The sequence below is a fragment of the Scardinius erythrophthalmus genome (assembly GCF_964197995.2).
Source record: "Scardinius erythrophthalmus genome assembly, chromosome: 21".
Taxonomy (NCBI): domain Eukaryota; kingdom Metazoa; phylum Chordata; class Actinopteri; order Cypriniformes; family Leuciscidae; genus Scardinius; species Scardinius erythrophthalmus.
In genome coordinates, this window is record NC_138241.1 from 20,329,835 (window position 1) to 20,350,318 (window position 20,484).

General features: G+C 38.1%; 1 protein-coding gene across 4 annotated transcripts in view; it reads right to left on the minus strand.

Moving 5' to 3' along the window:
* Positions 1-20,484, minus strand: part of zmiz1a (zinc finger, MIZ-type containing 1a) — a 137,385-nt gene that overhangs the window by 29,188 nt on the left and 87,713 nt on the right. For all 4 annotated transcript variants that reach the window (XM_081351876.1, XM_081351874.1, XM_081351875.1 and 1 more), the window contains 3 exons: positions 14,119-14,238; positions 7,549-7,662; positions 3,209-3,314 (listed from right to left, as the gene is read on the minus strand). In XM_081351876.1, coding sequence (XP_081208002.1) covers positions 3,209-3,314; positions 7,549-7,662; positions 14,119-14,187 — 289 coding nt within the window. In that variant the 5' untranslated portion in view covers positions 14,188-14,238. The remainder of the gene's footprint in view (positions 1-3,208; positions 3,315-7,548; positions 7,663-14,118; positions 14,239-20,484) is intronic.

Consider the following 20,484-nt stretch of genomic DNA (forward strand, 5'->3'; position numbering starts at 1 on the left):
GAGAGGAGACTGTTGTGACTGACAGCACCGTTGAAATACTATCAAAAGCAATTGTGATGCTGTGTATAATTAGCATATGCTCAATAAAAGCGTCTCAGACAAGGTATTTAACGTTTCTTGGTACAGACGCAACCGTGTGCTCTAAAGAGGGAGACCTTAGACTAAATTATCTTATTGGACTGGCAGTGGGGTGCCAAACAAAGCCTGGTTAAAAAGTCTGTCAGTAGCATGTAAGCAGAGAAGATCAGACTAAATAAGAGCGCACACACAAAAACAGAAGCAAACACACCGCGGACAGATAATTCCCATAATCACAGATTAATACGGCCAGATAATCCCGCAGACAGAGAGGTCAGGTCAGCACCCACAAACCAGCACGCACTGACAGACTACACTTCATTCCCCCACAAGCACCACATCTCTGACACATTCCTGAAGATCAGATGGTGATAATGCCAAACATGCGTCAGAGATATAACGCACTGATTATATCTGTCTTTTGTCAGTGCATCATTTGCAATCATTTCTCAATTGGTATGTTTGTATTGTTTTCCAGTATAAATACATTAAAGAGTAAACATCTTTACGACAAGATACATTAACTTTACTACAAAACTGCATAAGCTATTAAGAGTCTTAAGCATTAATTATCAAAATTCAATGAGGTTTACACTTCAAACAAGAAACAAATTTTCAATGGTGTAGTAATAATAATAATAATAATAAATAATATACACAATTATTTAAAATATATAACAGTATAATATATATTTATATTACATATTATACTATAATTACACTATTATCATATATATAATGGTATATTATAATTTCTTACATATAAAATTATTATTTTTTTTATTTTATTTTTTCAATTTTTTCCTCCCCCATGAGTTAATAAATCAATTTATTTTATTTTATTAATTTACAATTTATATACTATTATATTTTGTAACTTTTTGTACATAATTAATATTTATTAACATACATATTCATATTTATTAATATGTAATTAAAAATATATTATACGTTTCTTATTTTTGCTTTTCAAGTAAATTCCTATTTTTACTGGAAAGCAAGACCAATATGCCAATTAAGATTTGTTTTAAAGTGATTATAAATGTGTTCTCATTACCTTTGTCAATTAAAAAATACACTCCGAGCATCTAATGAGGTACAAGTGTGTTTGATTTGCCAAAATCACATATCGAAAAACAAAGGAATCCAATTGACCATTTTAAAGCACTATAACTGTTTAAATGTAACATTAAAAAGAACTCAAAGCATATATATATGAATTACATTTATCTTACAAGACATCTTCTAGCATTTATCCATTACAGGTACTTATTCTTTTACGAGAAGCAAATAAAAGTGTAATCCTGAGTGCAAGTGGATGACTTTTGGCCATCCTCACAGGCAAGTGTCAGCTGCATTGTATATCACAGAGACAGCGAAACATGACGGATTCATCTTGCAGCCGGTGACTGCCTCTCCACGGCCGCCTGATGTGCATTGATCGTGTAATGTGGGAGTGTCTCGCTTCTCTCAGGCTCTGAGCGCGCCAGACACACTGAACTCCGGTGTGTGGTGTCGGGTGGCCGCCCCTCTGTCGCCATCCTGCCTGTCACTGGCTTTTCGCTGGGGCTGCACTTTCTCGACAAATCCATGAGCCGACGTGCATATCTCTTCTCTCTCTTTCTATGTGTGTTTTGCGTAAAGGATGTAGAGCGCTAAAGAGAGAAAGGGTAAACGAGAGGGACGGAGAGTGGGTTTATGATTTTGAGCTCTGCCACTGTCGTCTGCGTGTCTGGGGCGGTAGACGCCCTTATGATAGAGGTAAGATGGATGTCCCCATGATGCACTGAGAGGAAGTCTGAGTCATATCTGCTTCCAGCCATTTCTTTATCACCAGCTGCTCTGAATGCAACTATACAATCTCTGCATGGATTGAAATATTGAGATATCATGTAAATGATAAATATTTCAGCCATCACACAACTTTCTTATGCCACATGAGTGTTATTAACAGCAATACTGCCACGATCACAGCTGTTCACTGCAAAAATACATTTCTTAATCACTATTTTTGTCTTGTTTTTAAGTACAAATGTCCAAACATTATTAAGGCAAGATCAATTATTGGTAACCTGAGAGTAAATAAATTAAAAAGTAAAATAAATAAATATAAATTAATAATAAAAAAATAAAAATAAAAATAATAATAATAATAATAATAATTAATAAATAATAAATAAAATAAAATTCTAGCATGTTGTTGTTGTTAACTAAAACTATTTAAAGTTTTCATTTTTGTTAATTGAAACAAAGCAAAAATAAAATAAAATATTAGATTAAAAAATTACTAAAAAAAATTAAAACTAAATAGAAATTCACATAAAATTACTAAAACTTGAAATAAAATTCAAATGAAAACCAAAAATATAAGAATAAAAGCCAAATCAAAATGTTAATTAATAATGTATTGGTAAAAAAACACTGTTTCCCAGGAAAAAAATAAGACAAAAATATTGATGAATAAAATGATTGTGCAGTTATCTAAAAGGAGGAACAGGAAAAACAAACATCCAGAAACATTTGTTTTTGAAGGCCCAAAGTGTCCTACAGTAACCATGGTTCAAATGGACCGTTTATCTTCATTCTGAACAGCGAGCCGTGTCAGGCCTTTCTCAAATAAAGTACACTCACACACCTCAACCTCAGCATTTGCCGGCCATCTATCTCTGTTTGGCTGATGCCCGTCCGCAATTCACTTTGACAAATGTACAAGAACAGGACACTCAGCTTTGGCTGAGAAGGTCAGGATTTCCAACAGAGCTGATTACAAAGCGTTGCTGCTCTGCTGATGGATGATTGTTGGAAAGTGAACTCTGGCAGCTTATCAGTGAATTATTCGGGGGCGGTTCTGGCATGCCGAGAGCTCCACGTGTAAAATCGTCAGGAAAAGACAACCTCTGGAAGTTAAATCACCTCATGGCGTCTTGAGGAGATGGGTGAGTGTTGGACAAAGGAAAGTGAAAGGATGCTAATGCATGGCCGTGCGCTGTGATTGCATTATGCCGCAATTAAAAGATTTCCTGTCACATCGCTAAATGAAGAATGTGGATTCATTACAGGCAGAGTGTCCCTGGGTTTTATTAGCAATGATGAGTGAGAAGAAACGGTGCATGAGAGAAGAGGGTCTCACCTGCTGACTTTGGAGTGAACTTGTCGCGGTTTGCCGCACACACAGCCAGGAGCCGATAGCCGAGGTCCAAGTCGAAACCCTGCTGCGCTGCCACGCGGCTCACGACCTGTGAAAAGAGACCACATGAGCGTTAAAACGGGTCTTTGTGAACTCATGTGGGTTCATCTGCATGTGTGCGCCCATTATTTGCATTCACAAGAGAGGTGCAAACACATAGTTCTCCGCTTAAAGTCTGAAGGAAAATCAAGCTGAAATGTTCTAAACACACTCTTTAGCATTAAGGCTATTGAATTTTTCAATAGTCTACATGAGCTATGTGCAATTAAGCTTCCTTGAAATTCTACCCCAGACTCCCATGAGAGACACGAGAACCAGCGGTATACTCGCATCACCCAGCTAGCACACCCCACTTCCATGTACACCAAATATCTCTCCAAAAACTACTCATAAAAGAGCAATTTCCCTTTTTTAGTGCAATCATATCAAATATTTATATATGTGCATGAATAATGTATTCAAAGATAAAACAGCCACCTCCACTGATGCAGACTAGTGTTAAGACTGTGTTGATATTTGCAGGGCACGATTGATGAGCTTTCCCCAGAGATCTTTGCGACTGGTGCGCAGACGTCTCTGTTTGTTCTCTGAATACCCTGATCCGCAGAGACCACAGCCCGCACTTGGCCCCTTGAACTCGCAACTCCAGCTTCTTTCAAAGCATCTCGTGATCTTTCGCGGAACAATTCAAAAGCGTGTAAATAAAACTCTAAAGCTGAATGTAAGATAGAGCTGGTAGGTGACAATGTTACCACACAGAATACAAAACCGAGGCTTTAACTGTGGACTCTCTTAAAGGGACTGTTCACCCAAAAATGAGCATTCTGTAATTTACTCACACTCACATTGTACCAAACCTGCATGACTTACTTCCTACCATAGAACACAAAAAGAGAGGTTAGCCAGAATGTCCAACCTACTCTATTCCATACAATGAATGTGAATGGTGACCATGTTGCCATCAAGCTTCAGAAATGACAAATATCCACCAAAAACTCTGTTTATTTATATAGTCTTCTCAAATAATACACTATTTTTTATAGTGTATTAGGACTATTCTCAGGGATCTGGTCAGACAGAGCAAAATAAAAATTATTATTCACTACCATTTCCATACTGCCCTATATGAAGTTGAACACCAACTAACGCCCTAATGACAACATCCATCGCCATGGTGAAAGCTAGTGGGGAGTAAAATCATGAATAATGGCAAAAACAAACTAAATTAAAGTGCCATGAACATGATTTTTTTTTTTTTTTTTTTTTTTTTTTTTTTTTTACAGTGTGAACATTCTGCCAAAAATCTAATTTTTATGGTTTGGAGAAACACAAGGGAAAGTAAATAAGTCAATTATTTTTGGTAAACTATTCCTTTAAAATGATACAGCAGAGACACTAAAATACTTCAGACTGACAATGGGACTCCAAAAACACTGGTTAAGGTGCCTATTTTCACTTAAGTTATGGATTTAAATATTGCTCTGAATAACATTCAATTTGAAGAATTTCACTTTGTCTCCCCTGTCACTCTCTATTATTCTATCCATCAAGAATGACACAACCAATATAGAAAGAGAGGCATTCAACCTTTTGTAATATCTGCTGTAAAATCTGAACGAGGCAGCACATGATCTTTAATGACTCATGTATCACAGTGCTGCAGCTGTGCGCTGCATTTATCCACTTACTAACCTTCTCAATTCTTAACACTCAGCACTTGACGTGCGATTTATGTTCCACAACGGGTGCAAACGTGACTCTTCTTAATCATAAATTGTCATACATCTGCTTCCAAGGTGGTGCAACAAAAATGACAAATCAAACCTGCGCTGACAGATCCCTATTTGTGATTCAATGGTCAAATAACGGCTTAATGGGATTCTAGGACGGCATCTATGAAACTGAAAACCTAGAGACGTTTTTGTCCTCCAGTTTTTAGGGATTTTTGGACAGGCAGCGGCACTGCACTCTTGCCAAACTTTAATTTCCTTTCTGCAGCTGCACTTGCCAAACGCAACAGCCAGGCGTTCTGCCATGAGGGCTGGTATAGATTCCACTGCCGTTTAGAAATGCATCCTCTCATAAGCCTTTTCCACATAATCTCTCTTCTCAGAATGCAGGCCTAAAACATTAAGTGATTCAACAGAAAAAAAAAAATTAGAATCACTGAGCCATGCAAATGTCCTCGGTTACAGTTTTGCTAAAGAGCCGAGAGCACACAAACAGTGACCCGCAATATAATACCCGAAAAAAAAAAAAAGTCTGTTTATTTCTTTTCAGAGCGAGTACTGCGCAGATATTCAGCGGTTGACAAGAAAAGACAGTGGAACAGCAGAGATAGTTGTCTTCGCTAAAGCTACTGACAGTTTGGAGATGTCATTTATCATTTGGCTGAGTGCTGATATTGTGCAGCTGGGAGACAATGGAAGAAACGCTCCATATGTAGGTCTGCGGAGAGCAGAGAGCTACCTGCTGCCTGAGGGGAAATGTGTAAGACATGTCCACATCTGTCAGCCAACATTCTTATCTCCCCAGTTCTTTCATCTCTCCACCATCCTCACCTGGGGAGAAGAACTTCTCCGCTGCTCTCCGAGGGACCGCACCGCATCAGACAAATTAATTATAATATACAGAGCGCCAACATATACTGCACATCCTTTCGGAGTGAGCGTGTGTGGTGTGAAGACGGTGTCTGGGGACACATTGTCACGTACACACGTGACTAACTACAGAGAGGGAGGCTGAACCAAACTCAGGCTGTCAGAGCTGTGCAACAGCATGGAGGTCTGAAATACCTGAAGAAAGCTGTCCATTAACATCCTCATTCATTTCAGGGGCAGTAGCCCAGCTGGCGCAGTAAAACTCTGGAAGTTTGTGATGCAGCCAGGTTGTTTTGATTGCTAATGCCATGTGACTGATCAAAAAGTGATGTCATAAAAATGGCAAACAAGTGTCTGTACTGAGCTGTGAAATGAAACCGCATGTACACTACCGGTCAAAAGTTTGCCAATCAAATATTTGATTGAAAATACAGTAAAACAGCAATATTGTGGAAATATTATTACAATTTAAAAGAATTGTTCTCTATTTTAATGTATTTTAAAAATGTCATTTATTCCTGTGATGGTAAAGCTGAATTTTCAGCAGCCATAAATCCAGTCTTCAGTGTCACATGATCCTTCAGAAAGCAGACATTTGTTATTATTACCAAACTTTTGACAGGTAGTGCACGTTCATTCATTAAAATTGAAAAAAGCTTTAAAGGGGTTCAATCAGTAATTTAATGGAATATTAAATATGGGTTTTGCATGTCAGGCTTGTATTTAAAGAATAATAATTACATTGTTGATGGCAAAAAGTTGTCAATTAGTTACAAAGGCTCTAACCATTAGCTCAAGATTAATCTAGATTTGTGTCCCAAATGACGCACTTTGCACTATGTACTCTGTCTAGTGTAGTATGAATAGTATCAGGTTATTTTAGATTACATTTTAATTAAGATTATGTAAATATAACTAAATATAAATAATTTTAAGACTTACTGGGGGCCCCTAAAAGATTGCTGTGGCCCCTTAGTGGGCCCCTGATTGAGAATCAGTGATCTAGGATATATAATGGCAGCTATTTAAGAAAAAAATAAATCTCAGTAAAGATACCTGATGTAAGTCTAGCTAGATCAAACATATTCCGAAAGCCTCCCAGTAAATCATTATCTGAGGAATTCAGATCACAGAGTGTGAGTGGGACTGAAATAAGTCCAGTGGAAATCGATGTAAAATGTCTGTCTGCCCGTGAAAAGCACCTGGACTGGAGGCCTGAATCAGACTGAAGGTGCTAAACACTGGCAGTGTGCCATAATCAATGACTGTCATGGAGAATGTGGGACAGGGGACTACTTTTCAACCTACTGTATGTTCTGCACCACCAAACAGAATTAAATTTGAAAAGATTTGGAAAATTTGTGGAAATCAGCCTACTAGTGGCTTACTTTTAGCTTATTGAGATAGTGGAAATGATTTTAACATCAAAATTAAACATCACCTTTAAACACCAGTCTCTCTCTCTCTCTCTCTCTCTCTCTCTCTCTCTCTCTCTCTCTATATATATATATATATATATATATATATCTTTTATATATATATAAAAGCAGAGGTTAAAGGAGGTAAGAAAAGAAACAGAGAGATGAGTGGGTGGGCAGAAGGACACGTGAAGCGTGACTGTTGCTTTAACCTTCGTCACTGGCCCCTGACATGAGGACAAGACTTGAGCAGCTGCTAGCTTACCGTCAAGCATCCCATAAGGCTTTGCTCAAAGGGCCGCTGGAAGGCTCGTGGGTCTCCGCACCAGTCCAACAGCTCTGTGGCCGCCGTCTGGAAATTGGCCGGATTCTGTAAGTGCTGTTTGAAGAGAAGAAATCAAATAGTGCATGGTTAATATATTGAAGTTTTTAACCATAAACCATAAAACTTCAATACGACACACGTTAGCAATTAAATATCATAATATTCTGTTTACACAGAGAAAACTACACATGCAGGGATTCAAGGATGAGCATCAGTAAGTTCATCCACCTACAAAAATATTTCCATAAAATGATAATTTAGAAAAGCATTAAAAAAAGAATTTTCTCTTAAATGGATTCCTCATGTCAATCTAAACCTGTACAACAGAAGTCAATAGTAACCAAAAATGACTGGTTAACATTTTCAAAATATTTTGTGCTTCACAGAAGGAAAAAAATGATACAGAGATGAGGTGAGTAAATGATGACAGAATTGTCACGTTTGGGTTAATTATCCTTTTAATTTTCTTTTAATAAAATTATGAGCTTCAGATTTTAAATGTAGTATATATTCAGGGGTGCACATAACTTTTTTGGTCTGGTTCTCAAGGGAACACCTGGAGAAGCTGTCGTCATCACTTTCCTCCTGACTGCTCTCCTCACTATCTTCTTTTCTCTCGAACATGGTAGATGATGATGATGATGTATTGTTTTTTTGTTTTTTTTTTTACATTAATGACACCGACAACAACAGGAATATTAGGCTGCTGTCACTTTAAGACCGAATGCACGGACTGGATATAGTGACACAAATCCGGTTTCTTTCTCAACTGTTCAACTTCTTTCTCAACTTATGACATAACCGAGAGAATCGGTATTTTGACATAATTTTGTGTATGTGTTTGTTCAAGAGCAAGTAAACGCGAAAGAGGAATCAATATGGTGTTTGAGCGCTGTCTGAAACGCTGTCTTTTTCTCTCTCTGCGTGCGAGTGATGCGCGATAACAGATAACAGCGCGCGAGTCCCAATTTTCGCCTCTTCTTCCGCGTTTAAAAACGTTTGAATTTGTAAACTGGCAAGATAAAACATGTCCAAATGATAAACTTTCACTTTATGATGGTTAAACTTAGCAGTTAATCCTCGAATCACATGCGCGCCGAACCGTGGGGCCTGGTCCGTACGGATCACTGATCAACTGCTTTCCGTTGCACCCCTAATATTTAATGAACACACTTATCATCATGATTGCCATCTTACCAGAGATGGAGAAAAATCCTACTCCAGTAAGTAAACGTCCCTGCCCCCAAAAATGTTGGTACTCAAAAGCGATTCCCTCCACGTTTTCTGTTTCGCGTCATTTATTTTTACCACGCATGCGCACCAGTTATGTGTACCCCTGTATATATTTCAGTCAGCCAAGTGCTCCAGCTCCCCCTGCCCTTTGACTTGGTGCATCTGCACAGCCCTGCAAGAACCCAGCCAGTAACCCAAGGCCTCCTGGTCTGAACGCAGCTGTGCATTCTGGGACAGATCCACTCTGCTGACAAAGAGCTCAGTGTGCTTCAAGGCCTCCTCACACACCGCAGTACGTCCTAATCCAGACTCTTCATCATCTTTTGTCCACTAAGATGTAATAGATCTGCACCTCTGAAAGCCATAGTCAAGCAGGCCGGCCAATAAGGCGAGCACAAGAGGGGGGGCTTTGTGGCAGAATTGAATGAGAAAAGGCTTATTCTCTTTTCCCTACGATTTTTTTTTATTTATTGAGCGCTGAGGTTGTTTATCCTCCCCTCAGGACTGCCCTCCCCCACCCAAACTCTCCAGCGACTGGTGGCGCACAAGACATGACAAGAAATTTAAATAAACGAGCAATCTGTACAACCTCTTCAGAGCCTTTGCACGTTTAATGCTCCAGCAATGTTTGGCCGCTCTGAGGAGGAGACTGCGCACTTTGAAGACCATTATACTACGACGGACACCTCCTCTTCCCCGGCTTGCAGCGAAGGAAGCGCCATTGTCTTCCAAGGGCGGCAGAGGTCGCCATTTGAATGAGAGGCTTTGGTGTGTGTGTGTGTGTTGACAAAGAGCTCATCTGACAAAGAGCCAATGTCTACTGCCGCAGAACCCTGCTGAGTAAATCCTGCACAGCATAAGGGATATGCGGGTAGCGAATGTTCCCCCTCTCATCGGAAAAAAAACCCTAAATTTTGAGGAAGGCAATTCTTTGTTTAAGCGAACATTCTGATGCCTGGGTCCAACCGCACGATTATCAGGAAAGAGAGGGGGGGGGATGAAAAGCTCGCTGTTGTGATGGTGGGCACTCAGAGCAGTGTGTCAGCAATGAAGGGTTTTTGGCATGATCGCAACACAGGTGTTAACGTAACCGTGGCCAAATCTCAGCACTCCACCTTTCCCCTGCCAAGCACACGGTGTCCAAACAGGACCTCTCCACCTCAGGGCAGCTCTGTGTGTTGTGAACAGTCACTCCAGAGGCATTAAGTCATGTTGCTTGACCTGGTCTGGACATCTACAAATCTGATCATTTACACTGCAAATCACTGTATATAAATATAAAGTGGCTGTATAATGGAAGTTTTTTCTTGCTGTTTTCCCAGTCCAGTTATAGTAACTGTGATTTAAAAAACACATCACTGTGAAGCGTTACATAAATGGAAAACATGGAAATATCAGGGTATTTTCCAAGACTGGAAAAGTAAAAAACAAACTAATAACATCTGATAACATAAAAAAACATTCTCCTAGAAACACTTCACTAAAATATTTAATCATAATAAAATTTCTAGGAAATTATTCTTTAATCCAGATTTCCCAGTTTTCCGGTTTTGCAAAGGAAAAAAAACTATATATAGCCGATATATATATTCCCATATAGTGTATTTTTTAAACTACATTCCTGTTTCTGGAGCAAGAAATCCAGACAAACATTATAAGTGGGCTATTATAATATGTATATAATAAGTTATACAGAATATGACTCTAAATTTACTAAATTGTATTTACTAAATTAAGTAAATAAAACTCATATTAGGTCATTTTATGGAAATAAATCTTCAAATTATTCAACCACATTCAAGACTTCACTCTGACAAAAGGTCAGGATCTTGAAATCTTAAGGGGCAATTGCTCTCATCAACTAATCTGTCAGAGGAAATCCCTGAGCACGAGTTCATTTCTTCAGTCCTACACGGGACATGGACCATGAATAACTGCCTCCTCCAGCATCAGAATACTCCTCAGCAAATTTGTATTCATGTTCCATGTGAATGATAATTTCTTCTTGCTTAAGAAGAAAAGAGAAAAGAAAGACTCTAATTAAACTGAGTCGCTGTGGCATGTTTCACTTATTATTTCTAATCATTAAATTCCTCCTCATGTTCTTGATGGAGAATGAGCCAAGAGAATTGTTCTGATCATCCAAAAGTTCATCATGCATTCAAAGGTAAACAATGTGAATGATAAGAGTTTCAGTTTTAATTAGTTAGCAGAATAAACTGAAGCTGTACAAATAAGGAAAATAAAACAGAGAAAATGGGGCCACTATTCACAGATGCCATAATTGTATTCAATGTTAATATATTATATATATATATATACATTTATTTGGGTGAGTGTTCGACTTGAGTTGATTGTGATGTCAGTCTGCTCCTCTCAGACAGAAGAGGATCTCATTTTGTGTGATTGACAGCTATTGGCTGCTGACTGCTCAGTGTGCGGGCTTTAACTGCTGGTGAGGAAGCCCGCAATGAGAAAACAGAAGGAATTCTGTAGGAAGGGCTCGGAAATGAAACTCAGATGGCAGTTTGAGAGACTGGTTGTATGAGAATAGGAAAAAAAAAGTCAAAGTCAAGAGAGAAAATGGTCCATTTGATCGACATTACAATCACAACATACTGATGGCTTCAAGTGGGTGTTAGTCATGAGATTGGACATAATGTTTTACACTTCTGTCATTATAACCAACTGAGTAAAGTTGTGGAAAGAATAGATTGTATGACAGGCAGGCGTATGATTGAGTGACAAGATGACAGAATGATGAAAGGAGGGAAACGGGACAGAGAGGAAAGGAAACACCCCTATTAGATTGAAATAGTATCAGGTTTTTGACATACGGACGTCACAAACATTGGAGCATTTACTAATTGTCAACATATTGGCATTTACATATAGATGTAGAGGTAATTTACATATGGAAGTCTTAAAGGTACAATAGCAAAAAGACAGTAGGCGTGTGTCCACCAAAGCGTTATAGCCAGCTCTTCTGAAAACATTTTTACGGTGCTTCGGCGGTGCAGCGTGCTTTCTTTTTTTTTTTTCAGTTGAGACGCTATATCAGGGATAGACAACTCCAGTCCTGGAGGGCCACTGTCCTGCAGAGTTTAGCTCCAACCCTAATTAAACACACCTGAACAAGGCAATCAGTGTTTTCAGGATTACTAAATAGATACAGGCAGGTGAGTTTTTATCAGGGCTGAAGCTAAACTCTGCAGGACAGTGGTCCTCCAGGACCGGAGTTGTCTATCCCTGCGCTATATGATACAGAATATCAGCAGAAACGTTATTAGTATCTGATTTCGCAAATAGTTTGTTTCTGAATATAAAAATGTCGACACAATATAACGTTCTTGCTCTGGCACTAGTTTTTGATGCAGAGATGTGCTTGTTGCTGTCATTTGTTATCGTTGTACAAGCAGAACATGACGGTTGGTCGTGTGCTATTTGTTCCGCCCCTACTCCACTGTGATTGGACAGCTGGGTAAAAAGTGACAGTTATGAGAGCTGCGTTTTACCCAAAGTTGAACATTCTTGAACTCTCGGCGACCGGTAAAAAATGGCGAGCACCACCTCAGCTGCTGCAGTTTTAAAAATGTGGCACTCCCATTGAAAACAATTGGAAAAACACACTGTCCTTTGGAAAAAACGCTTTGGTGGACACACGACCTAAGGGTCAGAAAAACAGTGTAAAACTACAGTATATTACTGATGTTGGTGCAAAAAAAAAAAAAAAAAAGAGATAAAGTATACTTCCAAATACAAATACTGTCTGTGCTTAAATTGAGCTCACTGGGACGGACAACTGTCCTGGAGGCAAAACCGACTACTCTCACCACTCTAAATGTGCCATATCAATATGATTAACGAGCAGCAATCGATTGTGTTTTGTCTTTAGTTTTAATCAGGCTCAATCTGCTATGCAAAAAGGAGATAACAGTATCATTTGTAAACAATTAAATAGGCTCAGAAATTCAATGGATTCTTACATGCTGTAGACATGATCTTATTAACGCTAAGACTTGCCTAATATGCAGAGACAACAAAGCCTAGCAGAAAACTGTCTACATGAAAAATTCTGTCTGTAATATTCAAGTTGGCATGCCACATATTTCCATAAATCTGTCAAGAGAAGCAAAATGTCACACCTACACCGCACACTGCAATTATCAAAGTCTAGAATCACAAGATATTGTCTTGGGTCATATTTACTCAGTGTGTGTGTGTGTTTGACTAAAGTTGTGAATGCCACTTTTTTTTTTTTCAAATGTCCTCACTAGTATAGAGAAACGAGCACATTTGAAGAGGTTTTCACAAACTAAAGTACTCTTAAATTGTTCAAACCTTTGCTTTAAATGTACAATGTCTTACTGATATGTTTAGAAAATATAATATATAACTGATGTGTTTATACATACATACATACATATACATGCATACATAGATAGATAGATACATACATACATAATTTGTCCTCAGAAATGAGTTGATCAGACAAATCATTAGGAGAAAAATGCAAAAAGTATTTAGGTGTAAGGTTAAACTTTGGGTTAATCTGTAGTCATAGTAAACTAGTTAGGTTTTTTATGCTTATGAAGTGAGTCGCACACTCACCAAGGCTGCATTTATTTGATCAAAAATATAGTAATAGCAGTAATATTGTGAAGTATTATTTACTACAATTACAACAAATAACTTTTTTTCCTTAAAATATAATTTATTCCTGTGATAGAAAGGCTGAATTTTAAGCAGCCATTGCTCCAGTCTTCAGAATATGTTGATTTGGTGCTCAAGAAACATTTTCTATTATTATCAATGTTGAAAACAATTGTGCTGCTTAATATTTTTGTAAAACTCCTAATAGATTTTTTCAGGATTATTTGACAATAGACAATATTTATTTGAAATAGAAATATTTTGTATACATTACTTTCACCAATTCAATGCATCCTTGTTGAATAAAAGTATTAATTTCTTAAAATAAATCTTTTGAATGAAGAGTGCAACTAGCTTAATTTAAAAGTAGATGTAATAGAAGTATATGGCATGTGTGTGATGTGATGTGTGTGTTTGTGTACACAAGAACAAGCAATCAGCTGATAGGAGATGCTTGGAAAATAGAAGAGGAGGACAACAGTGTTTAGACTCCAACCATATTCAGCAACCTGATATGAGCCAAGCTAATGAAGAACTACAGATCCCCATTCGAGAGACTGTGGAACAAATGAACAGACAGACAGACAGACAGTCATTGCATCACTGTGGTTATTTTCTCCTCACCTGTTTGATGCACAGCAGCCTGTCATTGGTCTGCTGTATGTGCCTGTCCATCGAAGGAATCGAGTTCATCTTGACTGCTGCCTCTTTCTCTCTACCTGGAAGCCATTAAAGTTCTTCTCTCTGAAAAATGGACAGACAAAGAGAGGAGTGTGTCAGGCTGAGAGAAAAACGGGAGAGCACTTCAGCGCAAATCTGTGATCTCCTCACACGCTCAACGAGGCCCTGAAAGACACTGAGTGCTCAGATGACATTTCAGTAGTGGCTGAGGAGGAGCCGTCCCATCCATATTTCATGTTGACGTTGTAACTTTGACACTCCTCTCAGTTTCTTACAAGTAAAGCGCAACCGTGATCTTCATAAATCGCCAGTAACAGCACAACTCAGTAAGGATGGAGCAGAAGAAGTGTGAGTATGTGTGCTGAATGGAAGTGTACATACACTCCAATCAGACCTCTACAAATGCCTGAACCCCATCATTACACGCTGCTAAAGGTATGAGGCCTTACATTCAAGGTTATCAATTTAGCCGTGGCGGGCTGATTTACAGTTGGGTTTGCGTTCGCTGGCAAATAAACACGAGGTCCAGCGCTGTAACTCACTGCGCCGACACGCGGAAGGATTAATTGGTGAGGAACGGGAATGTCGGGACTTCATCTCTCATCTGACCACTTTACTGCCATCACTCTTAAAATTCCAAGGCACTAATGTGAAGGAGAAAAAAAAACAGACAGACAGCAAAATTCCCCCACCACCCATTGCAGCGGTCTGATAAAGCGCTCTTCAAATATCTCGGCTCTGTGCGTGACAGGACGGGGAGAGTCTCCCGCTCTCAGGAGGGTTAGATGGTGCCCTATATATGTTAAAGCAGTCAGTGCATTTCAAGAAGTGATGTCGGGACAGGTATTAAGAGTGCTTTCTTAAGCCCACATGAAATGTATAAGCATGTAAGTCACGGATGAGACGGCATGCCTGGTACCTGCGCATAACAGAAGTGTGCTGAACCCACAACGTCAGATTCCTACAACAGCACAGCATGCTCCAATTTTAGCCTAAATCACCACTAAATGTGCACCTCACTGCAATCACTTCAGAATAATAATAATAATAATAATAATAATAATTAACAATCAGTATTTTGTTTACCAGTAAAAAATAAAATAAAAATCACAATCCTGAGAAGAAAAATTGTGTTCTCTGGGAACAATAAGACTTGTAAGCAAAGCAATTTTTTTCAAAGCATAAACACTACATTTTGTTACAGTTCACTACCGTTCAAAAGGTTGGGGTCTGTAAGATTTGCATTTATTTGAAATTTGCATTATCATATTTGCATTTATCTAAATAGGCTAGTAGATAATGCAATGATATATAATAGATATATAATTATATTATATGACATAATAATAAAAGTAATAATAATAATAATAATAATAATAATTATTATTATATTAGTAGTATTAATCTATATTTAATATATTATAATATTTTGATAAATTGAATGCATCCTTTCTGAATTGAAGCGTTGAAAAAATCTTACTGACCCAAACAAAAAAAACAAAAAAATATATAATAATAATAATAATAATAATAATATTATATATATATATATATATATATATATATATATATATACACATACACATACATACATACACATATATATATACATATATATGTATGTATATATGTATGTATGTATGTATATATATATATATATATATATATATATATATATATACATACATATATATATATACATAGGCTATATATATATATATATATATACATAGGCTATATATATATATATATATATATATATATATATATATATATATTCTCTCTAGAAAAGTCATATATTATGAAATTCTTCTTCTAAATTAAATATAATTAAATTATATATATATATATATATATATATATATATATATATATATATATATATATATATAAAATATATATATATATATTTTTTTTTTTTTTTGGAAAAATATGGATCAGAATTTTTTTTTTTTGTCACTTGAATGCAGTGTAAATTGCTCTGGATATAAGGGAGTATTCTTTTGGCAAAGAGTAAATGTAATGCTAATTTGCTCTGTAATGTAATGTAATGTAATGCTAAAAATGCTCTGACAGGATTTGGGTCGGTGTGTCTGCAGTGACGATCAAAGGCCAGAAGGTGTCTCTCTCTGTCTCACACACACACACACACTGCAGCCCTGCCACCCTGACCATCAGCACCACCACAAATAACTGCTGAGTGTTCCTTTAAGCCTTTACAAGCGCTACAAATCCTCTGCTCCAACCCACTAACAGAGAACGCACAAACCAGAGGCTCGCCTGTCTGACCTTGTGGCTATTGATTAACTATTTCCCTCCTTACCCCGCTGTCACTCTCACCTCCAGCCACGAGCAGTGAGAGGAAGAATGCTCTCACTCTCCTCCTCCTCCTCTTTCGTGAGACGGCTTTTGTTTGGTGTGCAAACTCTAAGAGGCTTCAAGAGGGTGATGATGACATGAAAACATTACAGTGCGCAGCTGAACATCCTGATCTATGACGTCAGAGAGCCGTAAAGCAGAGCCTAGAGTCCAAAACTCCACACAGCTTGATCACGCATCCCTCTCTCTCTCTCCGTCACTCTCTCACCCCTCAGGCAATGAAGGCTGGAAAAACACCAGTTATATAACACACCAACTACCTCAATGAAAACAAACTCTTGTTCTCATTATTCAAAGAGAAGCAGAAGCTAGCCATGGCCTCACTCCAAACAGAAAGTTTACAGTCAGATACTTGGCCATGATGGTAGCATTTCACAATATTTCACTCAAATCACATATCCTTTAATATAAAATATTGTACTTTATACTTAAAAATGCAGAACAAAAGAATGAGTGCATTATTAAATATTACAATTTAATAAGAATGTAATTTTTTTTTTTAATATTAAGGTTATTCATTAAAACATTACTTAAAAAACTAAATTAATTTGACCAGCATAAAAAACTTGGTGAAACCAATAATTAACCATTATCGGTTTTATAAAATCACAGTATTTCGTGGAATTCACACCGTCAAATCATATAAAAATGAGATGAGGTGCTGATATCCAGGTATTAGGAAGTAAAACAGCAGGGTAGAGAGCCTAAATATCTAAAAACAGTAGGATAAATCATATCGGATGAACGAGACTAGACACAATTCTTACTGTCAGAACAAAAACAAAAGCAAGGAAGTGAAGTACAAAAAACATGCTGTTTTTAATCTTCAGAAAGGTGGGGTCAGAAAGAGGGCTGAGAGAGAGAGAGACAGAGAGAGAGACGACTTATTTTGTGCAGGGAAAATTATCTCTTCATAATCAGACACGCGCCGCATGAGTGATTTTTGCATTTCCACTCACGCTTGACTCCCTTTTTCAAAAGGTAGCTCTCTATAAATACCATCAGTCACTCTCTTGGGTTAAGGACTGGGATTGAGAGACTGATACCAGCCCGGAACTCAATTCAAGAAAAAGGCCAAGCTTAAAAGATGGATCATAATTACAGCTCACGCTCTGATCCGACCAAGAGATCTTCTCAAAGCAACTCAACTCATTCACGTGGTGTAAACCTCTCATTCGCCACTTTAATGCACGCAGAACAATAGTTCTACATAACTAGAAATTAAACTCAATCAGCATCATTTCTTTTCAATCTTATTCTGGCCAAGTGCTGCCCACTTAGGCGGGAAATATCAGTCTGACTGACATGTAAAATGAACAATCATAACTGATCTTAATTTTACATGCCATTAATATAGGGACAGTTCAACCAAAAATACAGTCTCTGCCATTTCCAAGTTTCTTTCTTCTGTTGAAAATATTGTTGATATATTTTGAAAAATATTGGTAAGCAAAGAAAGTTGGTGACCACTGATTTCCATTGTATAGACTTTTTTATATATATATATATATATATATATATATATATCTTATTTTATGTTCCATAGAGGAATATGGAATATATACTTCTGAAAACCAAGTTGACTTTTTTCTAAGCAACTCAAACACAACTTTTTGAATATTTCCCATTTGATTCCACTGACCTGTCAAACTAATCCAGTGATTAGTTCTCCATCAAAACTCATCTTCATTTGTGAACTGGTGAACTCTTGATTTCAGGGCATTGCATAGCACTAGCCAATCAGATTGGAACTGGTGATTTCAGCCAGTACGCCTCAGACGGTCAAGTGCATGGTCTGTGGGCAGTAATATATGAGACTGGCAGGACCGGTTTGCTTTCAGCTTGGCTGATCAGAGTGCAGTCATACTAAAGATCAGACCAGACCGCCTGCAGAGAAGAGACAGAGGGAAGTGTCTCAGCACCTGTTGGTGTGACCGCCGTAGCTGAGTAACAGAGAGGCATGGGTCCACGGCAGGGGGACCTGCGTTCGCTTCAATCCATCACCACAAACTAACCTCAAGCCACAAATAGTGCTGCCAAAAAGTATTTGGACACTTACATTAATGTTTGGGGTCAGTCAGTGTGTTATTTTGTTTTCGAAAGAAGTCTCTTATGCTCACCGAGGTTGCATTTATTTGATCAAAAATACAGTAAAAACAGAAATATTGTGAAAAATTGTAACTATAACTGCTTTCCATTTGAATATATTTTAAAATGTAATTTATTCCTCTGATGGCAAAGCTGAATTTTCAGCATAATTACTCCAGTATTCAGTGTCACATGATCCTTCAGAAATTATTTCTAAAGTTGTTTCTAATGTTTGGTGTTCAAGAAGCATTTCTTATCATCATCATCAATGTTGAAAACAGTTGTGCATCTTAACTTTTTTTTTGGTATTTTCAGGATTCTTTGATGAACAAAACAGCATTTATTTAAAATAGAAATATTTTGTAACATTATAAATGTCTATTTTATGTATTCTTGCTGAATAAATACATCAATTAAAATAAAAATCTTACTGAACCCAAACTTTATTTGATGTTATTGCATGATTGGATAAGAAAATTTAAAACCAAATCTCATTGGCAAACAAATTATGCAAGAGCTCATCTCTTAACTAACACTATTCTCATAAACATAGGCAGCATCTTTTGGATTAAACCAATAAAATCTATTTTTAGTCAATTAACTATCATGAAAAGTGTGCTTGTGTTGCTTGTCTTCAAAATAAGATAATATTTTGTTTTCTAAAGCAATAATCTTAATATATTTTTTAAGTGTAATAACATTTTTAGGCCCACTCAAAAGTACACAAACTCAAACTTTCACATAATTGTTTTGCCAGTCGACTAATTCAAAAACCTTCTATGAAGACGGAACTCAAAAACTGTGTGAAATATGCAAATAGTGAAAGCTAAGCAAGCGCATAAGCGTCCAGCTCTTGGACTGAAGCCGTTTTCGGCGTGTGTGGCGAGGAGAGGCGAGCCTGACAGTGGCCCCTGCAGACAGCACAAGGCAGCATTTGTTGTGTGAGTCCAGAAAGGCAGCGTAAAGGCTCTCCACTGCTCTCTATTGTCCTGACCTAAAATGTGCCGTAATCTCCAGAGCAGTCTCTCTAGCACCATATGTGTGTGTGTGTGCTGGCCTCCTCCTGCCCCCATCTCTCCTTTTTTCCCTCTCTTTCTCCCCCATTCTCTCCAGCCACTCAATCCACCCATCCCCCTCCTCCTCTCTCTCTCTCTCTCTCTCTCTCTCTCTCTCTCTCTCTCTCCAGAACCCGGGCAGCGCGCTCCTTTAACAGGCTGGGGAATGGATTCATTTCATCTAATGTGGTTTGGTCTGAAGCAGAGCCACTCACCCTGAGCAAGAGGCTCCCCACTGCAGTCATGTGTTTTCATACAAGCCAATCAACACGGCCGCACCGGCACACCATCTTCCCCCACCGCCGCCCGCCCTCCCTCTCTCTCTCTTCCTCTCACGCTCTCTATTTATTTCTTTCACTCACTCTACCTTCCTCTTACTCTCAAACTGACTCCCCCTTTCCGCTTTCCCCCCTCCCTTTCTGCCACCCCCTCCTTTTCTTCTTTACTCTTTACATCTGCCTGAGGCTTTCTGTTTCATTCTGGTCACAAGGCACTTAGCTACTGACTCGAGTCTGCTTTTCTGTCCCTTCACCTCTCTCCTCACCTCATTCTCCACGATATCACCGTCCCCATCCTTCCTGCTCGCTTTAATTTGTCTTTTCTGTTCCTCTTTCTATACCTGTCTCTTTCTCTCTCTCTCTCTCTCTCTCGCTCTTATTTGTTCGGAGCTCAGATCTGGAACAGAAGGTTGGTGTGGCCCATCTGTGAGCTGATCAGAGAGGGGAGGGCATATGTACAGACAGACCGCCCCCATCACAAACTGCCCTGAACTAACTCTATTGGTCAA